We start from the raw sequence: 24,543 nt of genomic DNA, 5'->3' as shown, positions 1-24,543 counted from the left end.
GCCCCTATTCTGTATTCTTAAAAGAGGATCAGATGTGTAGACTTCAAATATTTAAAGTGTACTAAATAGATAGAATTTTTGCCCAGTTCCTACCCTTCTTGGAAATGGGAAAGTGAAGGAATGGGTAATTGCTACAAACTTTCTCTTACTCCCATAAAAAGTTAATAATTACAGATTTCCTTGGATACAGATTGGAACAGTTCCCAGATCATGTATCTGTTTACCCTTCTCACACACTAACCAATCTATGTATGTTCAATGTTCTTATATAGGTAACATATTCTTGTATTTTATAAAACATATCTTACATGTAGGTTTCTTTTTAAACTTATTGTCTTCTAATTTCTTTGAAGACTTCAAAGTCTAGTGAGATTTTTTTTTAAATTGCAAAAAAAAGAAAAGTGTAGAGGCTAGTGTCGGCAATATCACGTTATTGAATTTGATTTTTAAAAAGGCATAAATATTTGAAGGCCAAAGAGATCTTCCTAAAGCACAGGTCTGAACATGTTACAAAATCTGCCTCACAACTCCCAATTATTACATAAGATAGAATTGGAAAGCAAATTCAGATTTGCATTGGTAAAATGAATGTTCTTACTAGAGGCTCCTTTTATAGGATAAGGTGGGATCCTAAGACCTCAAACTCCAGGGAAGCTCCCTTACTACCACATCACTCCCACAGTTAAATTTATCTCAGGGGCTAGAAATTCTGGTTACTATTCTGTTCATTAATATGCTTATAATTTATTTCGGGACCTAAAAGTTCACTAGCTAGACTTTCCCAGAAACTGCACTAAAGAGTACATAGTAGAATATAAAGTATTAATAAGAGAAAACCGGAAGGGGGCTAGGGTCAGATTATAAAGGGCTCTGAAAACCCAAAAGAGGATTTTATATTTGTCCTTGGAGGAGACAGGGAGCCATTGAAGTTTATTTAGTTGCTAGGAATTGGTGCAGTGGACTGAAAAATGACTCAGTAACAAACAAAAGGGGTTGGTGCAGGGTGACACAGGCAGATCTCTAACATCTGTGCCAAATTCCATTTATAGAGTATTTTTTTCATGTTTTCTAACCACATTTATATCTACTAACTTATTTGGTTATTAAATAATTATGGGAGGTTTATGTTTACTACCCTAGTTTAAAATAGGCATACTCTAGAGGTTAAGTGCCTTTCCTAATTTAACCCAATCTAGTTTCCTTTCTACCTCTTCACAGTAGTTTACTTTTTATTAATTTTCATTTGTAATCTTTTCTAATAGCAGCCAACATTACTTTGGTTTTCAGTGTTATTTTTCTTTCCATTTAGAAAACACTTTGAAGAGAAAAATATCAAATCTCTAAAATATAATTAAAATGAGTTTTCAATTCATATAAAATTAATTATGAACATTTACAAAAAGCAGGTTATGGAACTCCGTTTACTCACTTCTTTTATATCTGACACAAGCATTTATTTTTTAACTGGTACTTAATTTATAGTGAGTATTCACTTTAAATCTTAGTGATTATGTGTTAAGTAGACTCAAAGACTAGTGTTAATATGTTGCCTTCAGGATTAGTGAATATAACCTGAAAGAAGCATTGAACAAAAAAGATAAACTTTCTACCCACAGCTGGGTCTATGCTTTATAATTTCCATTTAGTCCTCTCTGCCCTGCCCCCAGCTACTTTAGAAACAAAACTTAATAAAACTAAATTTGTGTGGCAAATATATAGGCATTTGTGAGCTCACTACTCACAAATTAAATTCCTAAAATTTTTTGGCACTTTATTTAAAGAGAGTCACTTCTAGAATATTAGTTTTCCAATGACTTTATCATTTACCAAATTGATATATGTCTCTAAGCAATGCAGAATGCATATAATAGCAGTTATCATTGCATATTTGTCTACAAAATTGTTGGACAGAAAGCAAACCTTTGGAACAATTTGTTTTTTCTAAATGAGTTGTTAGAATGTCCTCGGGTCAAAAGTACAAAAGATCTGAATGTTAAAGGAACAGTTGAATGCCTTGAAAAATTTAATTGGAAAGTGATTCAAACCAGTGATTTTGTGTGCATGTGTTCTTTTAGATCCTGAAGTAAATTATAAGCATATTAATGAACAGAATAGTAACCAGGATTTCTAGCCCCTAGTAGTGATAGTAGTAAGGGAGCTCACCTGGAGTTTGGGAATGTTTTAGAAAACCACCCTACTCTATATAGGGTGCCTCTAGTAAGAACATTCACTTTACCAATGCAAATCTGAATTTGCTTTCCAATTTTATCTTATGTAATAACTGGGAGTCACAGGAGTTTGTGGACAGATTGTGTAACATATTCAGCCTGTGTTTTAGGAAGATCTCTTTAGCATCCAAACATTTATGACTTTTTAAAAATCAAATTCAATAGCATGGCATGGCAGAAAGAACATTGGAACAAAGTCAGAAAAAAATGAGCTCTATTCTATCTCTTTTACTGATCAGTAGCTTGACTTTGGGACACGGAACCTTACTTTTGTTTTCTGTAGTATAAGATGCAACTGGAAAAACTCTTAAGTTTAAAAGACAAGACTTTTAGGGAGATATAAAAAGGATAAAAATTTCTATTGGTCTATTTTTAAAAATTCATTTTTAATCAATTTTAATGGGTAAATAGATGTATATATGCATTAGTGTAGATATATGCATTATATATACATATATGTAAGCATAAATATATATATAAAATGAAAACCATTGATCTGAAGTCACGAATTAAGCTCTCTATACTTGCATAGTCTGCTAACTTATAGATGTGCTAATATATTTTCAAAAGGACTAGTCACTGCATCATTAACCACACTGTGTCAGAGCTAGAAAGACCCTTAGAAATATTTTTCTAAAACTCATTTTACACAAGTGTTCTTAGACCCTAAGAAATTAAGTGACTTTCCTAGAATTATACATCTATTAAGTTAAAGAAAGGGAAATCTTTTGACTGCAAATTTCGCATTTTTTTTCCATTATATTATTTAATATCTAAGTATAGAGATAAATTTTATTTTGGGGAGCAAAACCTATCATTTAAATTTTCTTATGCTTTGTTTATTTTCATGGTGATTTATAAATGATTAAGGTGAAGGAAAAGGGAAATATTACTAGAAATAGTATCATTTAAAACACAGCATCACCAACAAATATTTCTTGAGACATCTATAAGACATCTAGAATATTTATCAAATAACTTGACTTTCTTCTAGGAGTTATCAGTGATGTAGGGAAATGGATTTGGAGTATGAATACTTGCATTTAAGCCATACTCTATTATATACTACATGTGTGCCCATGGGCAAGTCTTTCATTGTCGGTCTCAGTTTCTTCAGTTGTAAAATCAAGGGAGTTACATTCTGGTTTCTATGGTTCATTCCAAATCTAAACCTCAATCTTTCCAGTACATTTATTTTCTGAAAGAAATGATGATTTGAACATAAAGTGGTTTGTATACTTGGACCAAAAAAAGAGAAAGAAAACTTTCCAATAATGTTCATGTGAGAGAACTTACCTTATCTCCTTCTTCCACATCACAAATTTTTTCTTCAGTAGCAGGGTTAAGGACTGGGAATTTCTTGCCACTTACTGAATCATGCCATTCATTGTTTATAAATATCTGTTGGAAAATAAAAATGGAAAACAAGGTTATATACATAGTGCACTTAGTTTTAGAAAATTTCCCACAGTGATTAAACTTGAAACACTCAAACATTATACTCCTATATCTCAGTGGTTATCACTTTCCTAGCCTTTTCACTCAAAGATACCACAATTCTACAGTTCTCACTTCTCCCTTTACTTATTTTGGACATATAAAAATGGGAACCATGACTTATTTTTTAAAAATGACTATAAGGAACATAGGCGAGTCTTAAAATGGTGAAATGAACTTCCTAAAAATAATGACTTCACTCGGTTCTCATAGATTATTGCAAGAGTCAATTCTGGAGAAGTAAGACTCTAAGGAAAAATACACTTCTTCTATACTCTGTGTGCCTTATCATAGGATGAGAGATTTAGTTTTAGAATATTAGGATCAGGAATATAAGACAGATGTCTTCACTACACTGTGTATATACATGCATGTTTATATGTGAGCAGGTAGTGATGGTGGGCGAGGTGAGTACCACCCTCACAGGTAATTTGAAGGATATGGTAGACAAAGGGGAGCCCTGTGGACTCTGTTAGAGTCCACATGATAATACATCTTTATGTTCCTGGATTCTTGGCTTTTCAATTTATTCTACTATGTTTAAGGTCTTTTGATTCACTTTAAATTATTTTCTTTCTACTTAAAATCTCTCCTGCTTATCAAGTTAAGCTGGTTGAGGCATTCTACCTCAAAGTGCCTCCCAAGTGTTTTTGATCTCCAGTGAGAATTAGTACTTTTATTGATTCCCTATGTCTCATGATATGCCAGTGCCCCAAATTTCATCACTACTCTGGGAGCAAGGAAGTAAGGGTCTTGCCATCAAAATCAATTTCTTCCTAGACCCTGGGTCTTTTATAGACTCATATGTTCAAAATCATCTGGGTGATATGCTCTGAGTAGAATCAATTGTTTCTTGATACCATTAGGGGCATCTTTCATAGTCCAATCCAGTATTCTACTGCACAGTTCCAACATTTCTCATTGTCTCAGATGACTGGAACTTGAGACTTTTAACATAACTCTCTTGCTTCTTGGCATGTATCATTTTCCCTCAGTCCATCAGCCAACTGATTTTGCTTCCAGTCATTCACTGAAAACTGATGTTTGGTTCAATATAACAAGGCTTACCTATGAGATTGACACACCCTCTGATAGATATTCCAAACTTTCAGTTATTCTTCTATTTACTAGCCTGTCTCCTTGTGTTTCACATAGAGCCTTCATAATTACCTTAAATATCAGCACTTTCATTTTTTCTATGCATTTGGGATTATTGCTCTTTTCTGGCTTGTAATGTATGCTTAAGTCATCATTGACTGAAACAGCTATCCATCTCTGCTTTGTGACTGTGCCAACTTGGCAATGATCAAAATATATGTCAATTGATGATTGTCAGGCACTATCTAGAATTTTGCTCCATAGACAGTCTGAACTTTTCAATAACAGTCCACTTCAAAGCAATAACTTCCCCTTGTACAGGGGTTATAAGTATCATACATGAAACTTCTGCTGGCAAATACAATTGGTATTTGTGATCATTACTCTTTCACAAGATAACTCTCACATCTTCCAGGCTGTAATTCATGCATAAAACAAAAATACTTTGATCTACTTGTAAACTTGTAAAAGGCAAGTATTTATCTGTCAATTTCTGAAGGGCTTTGAATTTCTTATACTTCTAGGTCTCCTCAATCAACGTTTAGCAATAGCAGCACATAATTCTTAAGATCTATATGTTAATAACCACCAGATCTTTCAAGAATTTCCCTTTATTCTCAAATATTTGGTGGATATGGCCAAAAGTAATTATCTTTCCCCTGTATTGATCATTACACTTTGTTGGGATACTATATGAACCACATACTTGATAGAAGTTTAGAAAAGTTAGCACTTGTGTCTTTGCAGATTCAAATGATCCCAAAATACTTTAATCAATCTATACTCATATACTGTCAGTGGTAAAAACCAAAGATGTCACTGAGGCTCACCAATATTTTGTCTCCAACTACTTTCTTGATCAGTTACTGGATGATGAGCCTCTCCTCAATTTCCAATATTTTGCAACCACAAAAGACTACTATAATTATTTTTGCATATATAGCTCCTTTTCTCTTTTGATGATGTCTTAAAGATATAGACCAAGCAGTAGTTTGGCTGCACTTTGTGCAGTTACAAATTGCTCTCCAGAATAGTTGGATCAGTTCACAACTTCACCAACAAAGCATTAATGTCCCAATTTTTCTCATATCCTCTTCAATATTTATAATTTCCATTCTTTGTAATATTAGCCAATCTGATAGGTGTGAGGTGGTTCCTCAGATTGGTTTTAATTTGCATTTTTCTAGTTAATAGGAATTGAGTATTTCTTTATCCATCCATTAATCTATCTATCTATCTATCTATCTATCTATCTATCTATTTGTCTTAAATTTCTTCATCTGAAAATCACCTGTTCATATCCTTTGACCATTTATCAAATGGGGAAGGGCTTGTATTCTTAAAAATTTGACTCAATTTTTTATATATTTGATAAATGAGGCTTTTAACAGATACTTGATGTAAAGATTGTATCCCAGCTTTTTTTCTTTCCTTCTAATCTTTGTTGCATTGGTTTTGTTTGTGCAATTTTTTAATTTAATATAATCAAAATTATCTATTTTATATTTCATAACATTACCTCTTGTTTCATCATGAATTCTTCCCTTCTCCATAGACAGATTATTCATTGCTCTTCTAATTTGCTTATGGCATACCCATTTTGACCTTAACTTGGTATATGATGTGAGATGTTGGTCTATGACCTCATTTATGTCCTACTGTTTTCCAGTTTTCCCAGCAATTTTGGTCAAATAATTCTTATGTCAAAGATTGGGGTCTTTGGGTTTATCAAACATTGGTTCCTATGATCATTGACTACTATTTCTTCTATTTCTTAGTATCAGATAGTTTTGCTGATTACTGCTTTATAATGTAGTATGATACTTCATTGACCATGGAATCTTTTAGATGGTTTTACTCATTATCTCTTTTAGCTTGGTCTATTTCTGCTTTTCTTTTGTCTGAGTCCAGACCTTGCTTTTTTTTTTTTTTTACTTCAGTAGAAGCATAGTAGATTATGCTCTAACTCTTTATTTTTATTTTGTGTGTGTGTGTGTGTGTGTGTGTGTGTCTCCCTGCATCAAGTGTGTTTCTTGTAAACAATATATTGTGGGATTCTGGTTTTTGATCCATTCTGCCATCCACATCTACTTTATGGAAGAGTTCATTCCATTCACACTCACAACTACAATTATTGTTTATTTTCCTGCAGTTTGTCCTCTTTCTCCTTTCACCCTTTCCCTCCTTACCAATGTTTTACTTGTCTACCACCTTTCTCAATCTGCCCTTCTTTCTCTCCCTTCCCCTACTCCCACAATTTTACTTAGTTTCCTTCCCTCCTACTTTCCTGTCTGATAAGGCATTTCCGTATTCAACTGATTGCACATTTTATTCCCTCTTTGAGCTAATATTGATGAAAGGTTTTAAAAAGATGTCTATCACCTACTCTTCCATCTTTCCCCCCACTACAGTTAGTTTTTATAACACTTTGTGAAATTATTTACCCCATTCTATCTCTCCCTTCCTTCTGCACACAGTATTCTATTTTTTTTCTCGTGTCTTATTTCTTTAATGTCATTCCCTCAACTTCATCTTATATCCATACTGCTATGTATATTTCTTCATGGTACAATTTTAAGAATTGCAAGAATCACCTTGCCATATAGGGATGCAAACAGTTTGAGTCCATTGAATCCCAAGTATTTTCTTTTCCCTTTTTATAATTTTAGGCTTTTCTTGGGATTTGGAATTAGAGATCAAATTCTTTGTTCAATTCTATTGGTTTCTTTATGAAACTTGAAATCTTTTTATTTCATTGAATGACAGTTCCCCCCCCCCTTGTGCTTAATTTCTCCAGGTAGATGATTATTGATTGTAATTGTAACTTTTTTTGTCTTCTGGAATGTCATGTTCCATGACCTTTGATCCTTTGATGTTGTAGCTACTAAATCCTGTGTTAATTTTTCCTTGACCTGGTAGTTCTGAATTTTGGCTATTTATATAGTTCTGAAATTTGACTATAAAGTTCCTTGTAGGGTTTTTTTTTTGAGATCTTTTCCCTGAGATGATCAGTGGATTCTTTTGGTGTTTTCCTTGGGTTCCAGGTATCAGGGAAGATTTCTTTGACAATTTCTGAATGAAGGGAGAGGGGAGAAAGGAGGGGAGTAGGGGAGAAGTTACTGGCAAGTGCTGAGACTGGAGGTGTGCTTCTCGCTCTCCCTGGAGTTACACTCTGGCAGCTGGAGGAGCCTGTTTCTTAGGCACCCCCAGGGTTAATGCTGATGTGTTTCCAAAGCTATGGTAAAGCACAAGTTGGCTCTCAGAGCTGGGATCTACTCATTCCTCTGGCCATGCTGAAGAACATTGAGGACCTGGTGTTGGTGTTTACCTTTTTTAGCACACTGGGGCTCAGTATCTATTGTTGTTTTGCTAAGGTAGGGCTTGCTTTTGGCTTATTGGGAGACTTCCTTGACCTTTTACCAGACTGAGACATCTTTTTGCTTATCTTCTAAGCTAAAAGCTGATTTCACCCTGTTTTTGTTTTGTTTTGTTTTTTGTTTGTTTTTTTGCTGATTCTATTGTTTCAGGATTTCTTTGGTTTGTTTGGAGGTGAGTATGAGAAAGTTACAGAGATTTACTGCTTAAGCCACCATATTGACTCTTGAAAGTTCTAATCTCTGATTTTAATGGAGCATGGGTCTACTTCTCTGGTTATGTCCTTAGTGTTATTTATTCACTTTTTTTTTTTTGGTATATTTCCAGTGAATGTTTTGGTCATTCTCACCTCTCTCCTCTGATACTCTGAATTTTTGCTTTGGGCTCTGTATCTGAAATTGGGTTCAATTGTTTTCCTTCTATAGCCTGTTCAAGAGAAAATATTTCAGGGCCATACGGAAAGCATGTTGTGTAAATTGTACCAGGAACATTTCTATAAATTCACTTAAAGGCAGGGAAATGAACTCTGATAGTAAACCTTCCCTGTCTTGGTCCTTTTCTGATACTACAGAGCACAATGCCAATGATCAAAGGAGACAGGATCAGGTTGACTAGCTTGGAATCTCTATGTCAGGTAAGAGATCTATTTTCTCAAGGGAAGGTTGGCAGTTTTACAGGTTCTTTCTTTCAGCATAACTTAACAAGTTACCTTTTAAAAGCACCAAAGGTTTGCATATACTGTACCAGGAAGGGAATTTCAATTAGATTGTTTAAACTAATACAGAAATAGAGAGGGGGGGCAGCTTGGGGGTGCAGAGGATAGAACACTGACTTTGGAGTCAGGAGGATGGGAGTTTGTATCCAGCCTCAGACACTTGCAACTTATTAGCTGTGTGACCTTGATTGTCTCACATCCAGGGCCATCTCCAGTCATCCTGATTCATATCTGGCCACTGGTGGAGAAAGTAAGGCTGGTGACAGCACAGCTCCCCCTCACTCAAATTAAATTCATGTGCTTATCATGGCATCACCTCCCCTGATGACATGGTCTTCTTTGAGAATGAAGGACAAAATCATCAGATGGAGAGGAAAAATATTTATTGAAGTAAATGTTATAAGAAAAAAACTAAGTAAAGAAATAATGGTGTATGACAAACATGATAGAGGAAAAGACAACTAAATAAATATAAATATTGAAAAACCTTATTTAAATTAAACCAAGATCCATTAGGAAATAAAATATAAGAACATTATGTTTACATAATGTTTTAATACTTATGAAAGCCTTTTCATGAACACTCTTACAATCTTGGTTCTCAGTATAATTCCATGAAATAATGGGAGACCCAATTTGAACCCAGGTAATCCTGACTCCAAGGCCGGTGCTTTATCCACTGTGCCACCTAGCTGCCCCATAACCTCCATTTTTACAGATAAGAAACCTAAGCCTCCTAAGTATTTGTATGGCGTTATATAGCCCAGTAGGTGGTAGAGTGTGGAGATGATCTTATGATAGATTTAAAGCTAGAAAGAACCTTAGCGATAATTTATTCTCTATTTTTTTTTGCTGCAAGGCAATTAGGCTAAGTGACTTGTCCAAGGTTACACAGCTAATTATTAAATGTCTGAGGTCAGATTTGAACTCAGGTCCTCCTAACTCCTGTACCACTGCTCTATCCACTTTGCCATGCAGCTGCCCGGAGGTAATTTACTCTTAATGCTTTTTTTTTAACCATTGTGGAAACTGAATCAAAGAAAGATTAAATATCTTACTCTAGTTCACACACTGGTCCTCTTCCATAATGAAAGACAAACAACAATAACAATGTATACATAATAGGATTATAAACAAAACTGAAAAAGGCCCTCAGGATCCAACTATTATAACTATTATGATGAAAGCTTGTAAATTATTAGGTATGATTTAAAGTGTTATTATTATTTACTTATTATTACTGGATCATTTGATTCTCCTAATAATTCAGCAAAGTAAGTTTTGGTGATTAATCACATTCCTACTGTTGGGGTTCACATCTTCAAAATATTGGGGTTTCCTGTTGGATGTTATGAGAAATGGGTTTTGTCCAAGACAAGTTGGCATTTTATTGGACACTGTAATGGCAGTGGGCCAAGAGTTGGGAAATGCTCTGACAAAGAGGGATCTAACAAAATCTCAGTTGTATAGGGAGAGAAGGAAGATGAGAGGAAAAAAATGATCTCAGATAAATAATAAAGTCTGTTTGAAGTGGGTCTGGATGTTAGAAGTTGGAGCCACAAAACGAAAGTGAGAAGAGTCAGAATTTATAATTATGTTATAAATGTGCTTGTTAAGGAGGGATTTTGGATATCAAAGAACACCCTGCATACTGATAATTAGTGATTAAGTCTTTAGGCAGAACAGACCCCATCTTCACATAAAAGGTTAAAAGGCAAGGATCACCCTAAGTAGTGGGCACTGAAAATGGGCAAGTAGAAGACAAAAAGGCCGTGGGTAAAAGTAGAAGTAGGGACTGCAGAACCAGTAATTAAGTCATAGCTAGAATTTCTAGTTCTAGCAAAGGAGCTAGGAAGGACACTCAGAGCAGATCTGAATGTTGGGGAGGGGAGTCTTTAATTGGGACCCCATCACTACTTTACATAAAATAGATTTAGTACTGGGAGGAACTTTAAAGGTTATCTAATCTAACATCTTTATTATGGAGATAAAGCAACTGAGACCTGGGGGCAAATTTGCTCCCTTAAAATCACACAGATATTACTTGAAAAGCCAAGTCACAACTCCAAATCCCATTCATTTTCTACTGTATCACACAGAGCAAACTAAAATTCAAAGGGTTTGACTGTCTCCCTTAAAGCCTTATAATTTGTCAGAAAAGTCAGAGTCATAGTGGAAAACATATTTCAAATCAAAGTACTTGGGTTCATATCCTCCTTTTGACACTTTTTCTGTCTGTGTGACCTTGGACAAATCCCTTTTCCATCTCTAGGACTTAGACTTTTTTCATTTGTAAAATTAAGGGATTGCATCAGATAATTTCTAAAACCCCTTCCAGTTTAAAATCTATATTTAAGATGACCTATGATGTTATGACTATTGATTTTGTCACTATCATTCAGCATTTCTCATGGAAGTCAAGTTTACAACAAAAATTCAGAGAAGGAAATAGTGAGACTAAGATCAGGATGGGAGAAAAAAGATAACAAAATGAGAAAGAAAAAACTGAAAATAAAGAATGAAAACAAAGCAGAGGAAAAAGTGACAGCAAAAATTAAGGGAACAAAAACAGAACTTTCATTTCTGTTTTATATGATAGTTAAATGTGAGGACTTATTGGAAAAATTAACATTGGAAATCCTTGATTTTTTTTTAACTCAGGGAAAAGCAGAAATGAGCTAAATAATTTATCTTTGAGAGCCACATCCATCTATCCATCCTATACCTTACAAAACAAACAAAAACCCCCCAAACTAACAAAAAAACTTGATAAATATATCTCATATGCTTTAAAAGTCTTAATTTCTTTCATCTAAGTTTTATTCTGAGGAGTTTATGGGGCATTTAGTATATTTCCACCAATAGCTACACCATCACAACCAAAATAATGTGTAGAATAGCACCAAAAGACAAGTATGAATGATTTTCTACACCCATGCAACAAAGAATATTTACTTAAAGGCTTAACATTTCTTAATTTGGAAGAACAAGTCAAAGCATTGGGACTTCAAATTTGGGCAAATATTTGTGTTTCATTTTTGTTAGTTTTCAAACAGGTACTTTAATTTAATTGTGATACATACATACATATATATATATATATATATATGTATATATATATAAAATGACTTAAGCTGTTTGTTTACTTATATAACTAAGACTGCCCCTCTTTTTCTTTAAGTCTAGTCCTTCTAAAACTTGTCCCTGGCTGTCCCTTTTTGTTTCTTATGCAATGAAAATGGCAATTTAATGCACTGCCTTTTTAGACTCTCTCATTATAAAGAAATAGCTATAAAATTAAATAATTACCCCTGGATAGAAGCATATCTCAATTTTCACAGTAGGTATGCTTCTGCAAAATTTCATATAGACTGAATTTACAAATATTAAGGATTCTATATTAACTTGCAATTTATGATTCCAAATATAATTTATGTCAACTTCTAATTTGCCTTTTACTGAAAATGGTTTCCATAATTTTCTAATTCCTATCTCCCACTCCAGCAGGTAATAGAGGTAGCCCCTTAAATTCACTAGGGACCCATTATTTAAAGGACTGGAAGAGAGAGAGAAAATGTGGTACTCTTATAAGTAAAACAAAATGTTCAAAAGAAATGTGACATGCACAAATTTAGAAAATCCACCCCAGATGTTCACATGGACCACGTATGCCTGACCTGTGGTAGAGCATTTCAAGTTCATATTGGTTTGATCAGCCACAGTTGTACACACTATAACATGATTCTAACCTAGTTATGTCATTTTGGTCCCCTTTGAGAATGAAGAACAACAACCATTTAAAGAATTACTGGACATTCTTCAAAGCTAAGAATGGTAATGGTTATTCATTTGTTTCATACACTACTAATTTAACTATGTTATAAGTTTGTATTTTTGAACATTTGGTTTTCTTGAGCAGAAATAAACACATGTCCTCAAAGAGAGCCTCCAAATTCTATAATTGTTACAGAATGTCCTGAAATTTTCAACCTAAGTATTCAATACATCAACTTGAGAAGATTTATATGAACAGATGCAAAGTGAACTAAGCAGAATCAGGGAAATAATCTGTATAATCACAATATGATACAGATAATCAACGTTAAAAGATACATTGCCCATCCACAATTCCAAATGACTCATGATAAACATACTATCCAGCTTCAGATTCATCTTATAGAATCAGAGTGCAGATTGACATATTTTTTATTTCTTCCTTCCTCCCCATTCATCCTAGGCCAAACTAAAGCTAATGTGGGGGTTTGTTTTTACATGACTCTCTCTCTTTCTCTCTCTCTCTCTCTCTCTCTCTCTCTCTCTCTCTCTGTATGTATATATATATATATGTATATATATATATATATATATATATATATATACATATATATATATATATATATATATATATATATATTTTTTTTTTTTTGGTAAGGGATTTTGGTTTTCCTGCTTTCTCAATGAGTAGGGTGCAGGGGTGGAAGGGAAGAAGATTTAAAAGTAAAATAATACTGAATTTTTAAAAAGAATGACATGCATCTATGTAATATTTGCTATAGGGCTAGTGGTAGTGATGCTAGAGAATTTTGCTATATGCTACCATATGTTTTGACTTGTCAAGATATTGGGAGACACCCTGTTTTCCAGAGTTAAGGCCCAGCAAGCAAGCTGTCCACTTGGGCTTGGCATAACAACAATGCTTTGCATTACCTCTGGATAATCTCACCCTCTGGCAAAATCACATTTTATTGTAATGATTTGCCAAGCACCAGGTGTTCTCTGAGCTTGGACAAGCAGCTGCTGAACTCATGTTCTGGCCACAAAGTCTTTCTATGAATCAAAATTGTCTCATTATTGCTATTACCCTTCATTGGCATGGCTACAACTCATTGTGTAGTCACTGATATAGGTATTGAGAGCTCCCCATAATGCAATCCCCAATAGGGGACCTGGCACATATCACTAATCTGCCTCCTAGCTTGCAAGCTGTTTCCCTCACTTTGTAATTAAACTTCTGTTTGATTCCTGATTCTCCTTCCTTTAGCCTGCTCTGTACAGCTCCAGCTATCCTCAGATTAGAGGTTGGTTCCATCTAGTTGACAGACTATCAGCTTTTCTCTCAATTATTCAAATTAACAGAAGGGAAAGATCCTATAAAATCATATACCATGGCTAATCTATCCTTCTGACTTGTGTCATGGTCTCCAACTTTTTCGCTGAGAAGTAATATTTTCTGTGGAGAGAAGTGATCCTGACTTGGCTGGGAAATCAAAACATCTTCCTTTACTTCTTAGAAAAGGCTAAATGAACTTCCCGAGGATTTGTCAATAGAAAGGACTACTATTCAGGTATATATTGGATGTGGTATCTTCCTTTCCCATTCTGGAATACTATGACCTTATTTCCCCAAAGCTTTCCTTATCTCAGCTCTCACTTAAAGTGAAATGATACACTCATATCATGTAATAAACAACAGGGTATCTGTGACAGAAGACAGTTTGATGTGTTACCCTTGTAGGGATCTTTGCCATTTGAAAGAAGACACCATATAATTCAAAGGAGTAACTGGTTGTAGAATTTCAGATATCATAGTTGGCATTTTTCAAGGGTTCCAGGTCATTCCCATTGTCATTACATCAGGGCATCAGGGACTTTTTATTCTGCTTATGGACAAATCTTTCTCATGAAGACAGAGAGTAAAATCAAAATCAATTTTTATAGCAAGTTTGACATGTGCCTATAAATGGGCTAAGGTTTATTAGTCAGAGAGGATATCTATGTTAGAAAAAAATCCTCTCCTCTCTTAACTCATTTGGGCCAAAACAGAAACTGAAACTTATGAAAGATTCCACAAATTATTCAGTGACAGAGAAGTTAAGAATATGAGAATTTCTAGAGATTTTCCTTCCATATCACCTCTCATATCAGCCTAAACTCCATCTTTCTGGTAGAGAAAATACTAAAACAGACCTGCTGCTCACTAACAGGCCTTTCTACTCTGTCCTTTCTCCTTCAATGATTAACTTTATATATTAATTCTTTAAACTTTTATTTTTGGTTTTAATTAAATTTGATTATTCTTTAACATTTAAGATTTAATCTTGGGATGGCTAGGTGGCTTAGTGGATAAAGCACTTGCCCTGGAGTCAGGAGTACCTGGGTCCAAATCCGGTCTCAGACACTGAATAATTACCTAGCTATGTGGCCTTGGGCAAGCCACTTAACTCCATTTGCCTTGCAAAAAAAATCTAAGATTTAATCTTTTGTGCTTACTTGAGTTTATTTTTTTCAGTTTTCAATTTTTAAAATGCATATTCAGTACATTAATCCTTCTCTTATCATGTATGTTTTTTTAGGATATTATTATTTAGGAAAGAATTCTGTATCTGATAGAACTACTATTTATTTATTTATTTATTTAGTGGTAATAAGTATATTATTTAATGTTCCCTTTTGTGAGGTATCTTTAGTCATTCAGCTCTAAATTCACTGACAATTCATTTAATTCTATTTTTTCCCCTTTTCATTTTTCTTTTATATTTATCTATCTCAGAGAAAGAAGCATAAAAGGTTTCAATTACTGTTGTGGTGTTAAAAAATCTAAATTATTTTTCAATTTAGTAAATATTTTCCTTTATGGATATAGATTTCCATGCCATTTGGAGAATATGAATTTAATAGTATTATTTGATTTGTTACCTATGGTTCTTTTAGGCATAATATTATTTCCTCATTTATCTCTCCATTACAAATTTCTACTTTTGCTTGGTTTGATAGCATAATTATACTACCTGTTTTTTGGAATATTTTTGCCTCTCAATTTTATTTATATATTTACTTTTTAGTGTTTTTTTTTTGTAAGCATCTTCTTGTGGGGTTTTGTTTCTTATCCCATCTATCACTATTATTTTATTGGACTGGTTAAAAAATTTTCATGTAAAGTTATAAGTTAGGTTAATACTTTCCTCTGACTCTACACTATTGCTTTAACAAACAAGATTTTTTTTGGTCCCAGTGTTCCAATGATTAATTTTTCTTAACCTTATTTGATGAAACCCTATTTCTACAACTCTCCCCAACCTCACTACCTCTCCTGCTTGTCAACCTTTTCCTTAGTTTTAGTTTAATCTATTCATTTGTTTTTCTTAATTTCTCCAAATTATCCAATTCTTTTCCTGTTCCCTCCCTTTCCCCCTTATCACTTAGGTAATTCAAAATCTTCCTCTTATTATTTTCAATTTCTTTTACTTGTTTCTTTTTCTTAAAGACTTTTTTATCTCATTCTCTTCGAATTCTTTTCCCTTTTTGCATATACTGTTTTTATTCTCTGATTCATAATATATAGAGATTTATTTCTTTGTATTCCTCAAAGAATTAAAACATATTAAATGTACCAAGTTTGAGCTCCATTTTCTATCTAATTTGAGTATTCAGAAGTCCCGGGTTATTTTATTTCTTAAAATATTGCATACAAGTTCTTCAGTTTTATTCCCCTCTATGAATCTTACATTGAATCTGTACTTCTTGTATTTGAGGTCATTGCCTTTGACTTATATAGTAGATACTATATTTTTTTAATATTTTGCCTTTTGCCTTCCTCTAGATTATTTTTCCATTTCTGTATTTTTCTGTTGTTTAAAATTTTACTTTTTACTTATTTGAAAAAAGCCCTTTCTACTTGAATTCAATTTTTCCCTAATCTAATTATTTTTTACTTTTACAAATTCTGAAATTTATTCTTTCACACCCTTCTCTTATGTACTTTATTTTCCTATTGAAGAATTCTGGAATTACTTTTTGCTATTTATCCCTATCTTGGAATCAAAGGGTTCTGTGCTTTAACGGCATTAGTTCACTTTCCTTTGCTCTGTAATATTGGTTAAGAGAGTTTTTATTCTTTTTGAAAGCTTAGTATTCATTATTGCCTAACTACCTGGTCCACCATCTTGTTAGTCAATATAATTTCCTCATTTCCCTACTCCCAACAATAAAAGGGGGCTAGTCTTATGTTTATTAGTTTGGATTGGGGAGATATGAGTTTACTAAAGCATAAAATTATAGCAAAAAAAAAATCAGACTTTAGCAGAATATGAGAGTTAGCAGATACAAAAAATTTATTCCAACTCAGACTTTGTCAATAAAAAGGGAATTGAGCCCTAAGGAGGTTCTCATTTGCTTGATTTCACACCTTTACTTATGGCAGATAGCCCTGTAATAATTAACAACAGTTACTATCTGGTGGGGACAACTAGGTATTGCAGTGGATAGAGCACTAGGCCTGGGGAAGAGTCATCTTTCAAATTTGACTTTAGACACTCACTATGTGACCCTGGGCAAGTCACTTTACCCAGTTTGCCTCAGTTTCTTTATTTGTAAAATAGCTGGAGGAGGAAATGGCAAACCACTCCAGTATCCCTGCCAAGAAAACCCCAAATGGGTCATGAAGAATCAGATAAGACTGAAATGACAGAATCAACAAATACTATGTGGAAAATCATATTTCAAAAATATCACTTTATATTGTCTACTTCTTAGAGGTGGTGGTGGTAGAAGGGATAGAGTGCCTTTAATGTATGGTAACTCTGGAGTTGGGGAGGGAGCAACTAATGAGAATAAAGATGTTTTTATAGTTACTGAATTCATTGACTCCATAAACTTCAGACATAAATCTGACCTGCAATAATATTAAAAGAAAATTTAGACCTCCAAATAAAGCATTTCTGAAAAGAATGGTCTGCAGAATTTGACACTTTCAAAAAACAAAATTTAACTAAACACTTACATAGTCAAGGCTATCTCACACATTCTATTTATGAAAACAGAAACATGCTAAAATTTTCAAATGCCTAAATTCTCAAGACTGCAAATAATGGGACCCCCCCTCTCTCCTTTGCCAATTTCTTTGTTATTAAAATGGTTTGTTCACAAAGCAAAATAAATATATATATATAAATGTAATAAATATTTACATCTTTGACTTTCCAGTTCAGCCAAAGTAAAAAGTTTAAAATATATAAGAAGCTATCACAAGTTTATAGAGTCAGGATGGGAAATTAAAAAAAAATCTTTCTGCATAGGTTCTGCAAATGCATTTACGAGCTTTTACATAACAGTGTGGAATGAGTACACATCAGAGGAACATTTAAGACTTAATAAAGCTGGAACCCTATCTTATTTTCGTTTTAGCAACAACTTCCTAAGTGGAAATGCCGGGAGGCCTGCTTTGGCTCTATGTTACTAATATTGACAAGTTAGCTGCAGGGCATCTGTACTAATTAATAGCAACATGCTTTTCTATTATGTATATATACATGTATATATATATATATATATATATATATATATATATATATATATATAAATGTATTCATAATGCATATGGCTTTATTCTGGGTTTCCTACAGATTTTCCCCTCAAATTTACTCATTCAAATAATTATCCTCAAATATTCCCTGCTTCCCCACATGCTTGCATACAAACTACGTTGGTTAACTATTAAGTAATTTGCACTGGCTCCTATAAGAAGACTTACTAACAGAACAGTTTAAGCAAGAAAATATGAGCAAAGTTATATTAGGCTATTTTTTTCCTTGTATTCAACAAGTTTCTTTACCAAAATCCCCATTTTGCATAGCAACTATTTTTTTTTTTATTTAAGATTCTTTAAGGCTACTTTAAATTAATCTTGTCCCTCTTTAAATAAGTGTATTTTTCACCTCCCTAAGATAAGGGAACAAATATGCAGTTTAATTGTACTAACCTTAGTATATTGGATTTTGCAGTTGGTGAGTGGGGCAGGTATGGTCCCCTCTGCTGGATTCGCTGGGGTCGGTTTCTTAGACGACATTTCTGAGCTGATCCTGAAGACACGAGGTAAGTTAAACAGCTGACAGACTGCAATTTTATCCTGACTGAACCCTGGGCTTTATTTGTTCCTTTTCCTCTGAACTGACTGAAGATCATTTGCATACTGGAATGTGATTGGACGAACCAAGTCAGTCAAAATAATGACATTACATTTTTATGACCCATAAGATGAGAAGGTTCTGACTTAAACTTTATGTCCTTAAGAAATCATTTTTACCAAACCTGTAGCAGGTAACCTGTAGCAGGTCTGGAAGGCAGTTTATCGTCTGCAGACGAATTTCCAATTTTGCAAAATTGAAACCTATGACAAAAGTAAGCAGCTGCTTTGACTTTTGAGGCTGAGATCATTCTTCCCCTCCCTTTTCTTTTTATGCTACTGTAGAACTCATTTCTCTGATATGTCAGCAAATAGAAACAAGGCAGCAATTTTTGCCTGCTCTCATTTCTAGGAGAGGAGGAGGAAGAGATTCTGGATTTTTTTTTAATTAAATGATCATTTAATAGCAGTTTACATGCTATCTTATCTGAGTCTCATAATAACTCTGAGATAAATGAGAATACTATCCCTGTTTTTAAGATGGGTAAACTGAGACTTGTTGATTTCTTCAGGGTCAGAGAACTAGCAAGGTTTAAACCCAGAGCTTCCTGATCTGAAGTAGCTCTCTGTCCACTGTGGGGCACCCCTGTCCTCTATTCAGCTTGTTGTTTTGTGTGAGGTTCAGATAGGTCAATTTATCATTCCTTACTCTATTTTTCATTGTGACTAAGCATTTTTAGAGGTTCCAAATTTGATGTGATCCTGAATGACAAGAGTGTAAGTTAAAATATTAACAGCTCAAATTACACTAAGACTTTTGTGTTACCTCCCATATGGATTATAGTAGCAGTGTGAAATAGTTAGTGGAAGGATGCAGGACTTGAAATTAGGAAGCATAGGTTCAAATCCTGACTTCAACATGAATAACTAACTCAGACAAGTCACTTTTACCTCCTGGATTTTTGTTTCCTTATCTGGCATTTGGGTATCATAATACTAGTATTACTTTGCCAGACTACTGGGAAGAAAACATTTTTGACAACTACTAGAGTTTCCTTTTCTCCCATTATTTTTTCCTCACTTTTCTTCTTTATTATGTTATTTTTTCCATCCAATTACATGCAAAAGTAGCTTTCAACATTCATCCATTTGCTGGTTTTTGAGTTCCGATTTTTTCTACCATCCTCCCTTCCTTTCCCCATCCCCATGACTGTGAACAATCTGGTAAAAATCGTCCATGTAGAATGGTGTTTAATATATTTTCATTTATAAGTCATATTGTGAAGGGGGCAAAATAAACCATGAGAAAGAAAGGAAAAACATAAAAGACGTTTTAAAAAGTGATCCTAGTGTGTTTTGCTCTACATTCCCACTCCATAGTTTTTTACTTTGGTTGGGGATGGCATTAAAACCTCAGTATTATCTCCCATTCTCTTCTCCTTTTTGCCCTTCTCTGAGGAAGAAACAATCCTTCTTTGTCAAGGGCAAACTCTCTTCCTGTGCACCGAATTCCATCTTCTTCCCCAAACTGTATACCTAAATCATTTCCCCTCACTCTTGAATATGCAATCTCTCCCTACCAACTGGTTTCTTCCTTGTTTCCTTTAAACATACCCAAGTCTCTCCTACACTAAAAAAGAGTCTTTACTAGACTCTTTTGACCATCATCTTAAGCTATTGCTCTATTTCTCCCATCTTCTCTCAGCCAAATTCTTTGGAAAAAAGTTATCTATACCAGCTGCCTCCATAGCTTTGCCACTTATTTCTCTTTGCATTCCAACTTCTTATCTCTCTAAAATTGCTAAGGAGTTCTTAATTTTCAAAACTGATAGTCTTTTATAAATCCTAATCATTCTTGTTGTATCTGGAACATTTGTTACTATGAACTACCTCTTTTCTCTTTTCCTAGATAACCTTTTCCTCCTGGGTTTTTGTGATACTATCACCTCCTAGTTTGTCTTCCACATATCTTATCATTCCTTCTAAGTCACCCTTGCTGACTATCCTCTATGTTTAACTGACCTCTAACTGTGGGTATTCCTCAAACTTCTGATCTGGTTCTTCTCTTTTCCCTTTTTACAATCTATATACCACACTATAACATCTCTTAAGCATTTAATACAATTTTTAGGCAAGTGATTTCTCAGAATTAAAAAGCCATCTCAAACTCTTCCTTGAATTTCAGTCTCCCATCACCATTTGACTACTGAACATGTCATATATTCTTTAAAGTATTTTTTCATTTAACAAGCATTTATTTTCTTTTTATACCTACTTTCAACCCCATATAGAAGAAAACAAAAGCAGTGAAAGAAAAAAAAAACCTAACAAATAAACAAGCCAAATAAAAGGCCTTACTTGTCATGTTCAGAAATGTATATCAAATTCTACATCTTGACTAAAAAGTCTTAGACTTCAGAGATATGTCTTTAAAAGAAATCACTATTTTTCATCCTATTTCATATTTACCTGTTTCTGTTGAAGATCCTTCTAGTGGCTTAGGTCTACAAGTTTAGCATTATCCCATTCTCTCTCACGCCATAAATCCAATCAGCTGGCAAATGTTTCATCTTCTATCTTCATTCACACTGTCTCTCAAATCTGACCCTTTCCCTTTATTGACAAAGGTATAACCTTAGCTCAGGTTTTCATCACATTTTGCCTATATTATCACAATAACCTTCTTAAAGTCTTCCTACTTCAAGTATCTCACCATTAAAATTTTCCCTAAAAGATTTGTTTTCCTTAAGCATAGATCTGATTGTATAACTTCATTACTTACATTCAAGTGACTTCCTATTGCTTCTAGAAACAAACTCCTCTGTTTACCTTTTAATGACCTTACATGGACTGGTCTCAATTTATCTTTTCCAGGCTTATTGTAAATTACTCCTCTTCTTCTTTGGGTGATCAAGCAAAAACTTTCTTTTCTATTTCTCACTCTTGAATCCATTTCCTTCTCACCTATAACTTTTTCTGTAAGATATCATCTTCTGGGGGGAAGCTAAGTGGCACAGTGAATAGAGCACAGGCCCTAGAGTTAGGAGGACCTGAGTTCAAATTTGACCTCAGACACAATAACTATCTAGCTGTGTGGCCTTGGGCAAGTCACTTAACCCCATTGCCTTGTAATAAACTAAAAAAAAAGATATCTTCTGCACAGAATCTTTCCAGATGCCCCTAAATGATCATGCCTTCACCCCAAACTGTCTTTTCTTTAGCAACTCTTTCTATATTTATATTTATTAACTTTATCTTTGTACTTTTAAAAAAGTACTTGTCTCTTCTAAGCTTATTTCTAGTTTAGATTGTTTCAGCCTTTCATCCCTGATGGTCAGCAGCACAGTAACTGATATTTTGTTGTTGTTTTTTCAGTCATGTCCTGTTCTTTTTGATTCCATTTGGGGTTTTCTTGGTAAATACTTTGGAGTGCCATTTTCTTCTCCAGTTAATTTTACAGATGAAGAAAACTGAGGCAAACAGGGATAAGTGACTTGTTCGGGGTCACACAAATGATGTCTGAGGTTGGATTTGAACAGGCCCAGTGCTTTATCCATTGCATCACTTGGTTACCAAGAACTAGTACTTACTAGATAATAAATACTTGCTGATCAATTGATAGCTTCACCAGTAGGAGAAAGCTCAATAATAAGTATAAGTCTGTAAAGATATTAGAAGACCACCTTTTTTACAGGGCTAAGGCCCAGCAAGTAAACTGTGAGCTTAGCATAACAACAATCCTTTACACTCACCCTTAGGATGATCTCACCTCCTGGCAAAATATCATATAATTGTTGTGTTGCTTTGACCAGAACCAGATGTTCTCTGAACCTAGACAACTTTGGACAAACACTCTTCTTCTGGTCATAAAGCCCTATTAAGAATCAAACTTGTCTTATTGTTGCTGTTACCCCTCAATGTCAAGGCTACAAGTCCATAGCATAGTCTTTGATAGAAGTGTCCTCATACTTCCTCAGGTTACCCAACTAGAGGCAGGTCCTTGGCCATTGTGTCCTAGTTTGCGATTTATTTCCCTGTTTTTGAAATTAAACATCTGTTTGATCCCTGACTCTCTGGCTTGCCTGGTCTGCACTGGCTACTCTCTAGTTAGTAGTTTGGTTTGGTTGACAAATCTTGGTCTGCCCTTATTAAACTCTTGATTCCACCCTATAATTTTCAGTTTCTCCTTCATAAGAACCGAATTAGGTACTGTGCTCATCCTGTTTTTGTTTTGGAAAATCATCTTCACAACAGCTTGTAAACATAGGTTTTTATTAAGTTCATAATCACAATAGGTTTTATTTAATTTCACTGGATCTATGCCTGTGAGTTATATTTTTTTGGTAGTAGTTTAGTTCTATACTTGGAAAAGGGGTTAAAGTTGTAGACCTTGAGCTAAGTGCACTCTAGCACACTTTGCTCAAGGCACCTTTCTTTAAACTGTAACCTTGAGGACTTCTAGGAACCAGGATTGTGAAGTAAGAGGTAAAATCTACATAACTTTCCCATATTCACTTCCAAACAACAATAAAATGGAACCACAAAAAAGTTCTGGAATAGTGGAACCAGTAAAAAGTTGGGATAAAACAATCTTTGGACCTGAGAAACTTGGAAAATTGACAGGAAGGTTCTGTCTCATTCAGGGAAAATGAGTGAGTCCAGGACAGGAAGCATCCCAGCAAGCCAGCCATAAGCCTCACCTTAGCAAACCAGTAGGAGATCCTGAGTCCAAGTGTGATGGAGCAGGCAAATACTATCACCAGGAGCCCCCCACCCCCACCCCCCACATGCCCAAGCATTGCCAGGGCAATGGGCAGACTCCAGCTCTGACAACTGCCACATGCTTCAGCCTAGCCTGGGACAAACAGGCGGCCTTCCACAATCAGACCTCCCTATACTTCAGTGTAGCCCCAGGGAAATGCAAAAATATCTTACTGGTCTCACCACATGCCAGACACTAGCACTAAGATCCTAACTCAGCACCAGGTGAGCTGTCAGACCCGTGTGGTCTCCAGCAGAACCGGTTGTCCCTCACCCAACCCCATTAAGGTAGCATCAGATCCCCCCCCCCATGGGCCTCAGGGCAACATCAGTATAGCAACTGGTAAACAGCCAGGGCCTGTAGACATTGGCACAAGAAACCAGAGACAGTGCTCCTTCCATTCCAAGAGTATAGCTTAAATTTAAAAGAAAGGAAAAAGATAAAAGGAAAAGAAAAAAAAAGAATCTGACCATAGACTTATTATGAAAGGAAGATCATGTCCCAAACTCAGATGAGGACAAGAATATTAAAATACTTAGGGGCAACCCCCCCAAATGAGAAGTTGTCTCAAGCCTAGAAAGAACTCATGAAAGAGCTCAAAAAGGAGCTTAAAATCATTTAAGAGAGAGAGAGAAGAAAAATTGGGAAAGAAATGAGAGTGATACAGGAGAATTATTAAAAAGACTCAATAGCTTGGAAAAAAGAAAATGACTGCTTAAAAAATAGAACTGGCCAACTGAAAAGGAAGACAAAAATATACTGAAGAAAATAACTCCTTAAAAATACAGCTGGCTAAATGGAAAAGGAAGGTACAAAAACTAATAGAGGAAAACTACTCCTTAAAAGTTAGAATTGGGCAAGTGGAAGCTAATGACTATGAAACATCAAGAGTCATTAATACAAATTCAAAAGAATAAAAAAATATATAAAATACCTCATGAAAAAAACAAAACAAAACAACAAACTG

At 34.6% G+C, this 24,543-nt stretch overlaps 1 protein-coding gene across 1 annotated transcript in view; it reads right to left on the bottom strand.

Moving 5' to 3' along the window:
• The window catches only part of LOC141501012 (aldehyde dehydrogenase 1A1-like), a 60,313-nt gene extending 41,471 nt beyond the window's left edge, over positions 1–18,842 (bottom strand). The window contains exons 1-2 of the mRNA XM_074204653.1: positions 18,671–18,842; positions 3,525–3,629 (exon numbers count right to left, since the gene is read on the bottom strand). Coding sequence (XP_074060754.1) covers positions 3,525–3,629; positions 18,671–18,757 — 192 coding nt within the window. The 5' untranslated portion in view covers positions 18,758–18,842. The remainder of the gene's footprint in view (positions 1–3,524; positions 3,630–18,670) is intronic.
• Positions 18,843–24,543: the final 5,701 nt, after the last annotated feature.

The sequence above is a fragment of the Macrotis lagotis genome, chromosome X (genome assembly GCF_037893015.1).
Source record: "Macrotis lagotis isolate mMagLag1 chromosome X, bilby.v1.9.chrom.fasta, whole genome shotgun sequence".
Classification (NCBI taxonomy): domain Eukaryota; kingdom Metazoa; phylum Chordata; class Mammalia; order Peramelemorphia; family Peramelidae; genus Macrotis; species Macrotis lagotis.
Note: the sequence above shows the minus strand (reverse complement) of the source record. Positions and strands in the feature narration are given on the sequence as shown.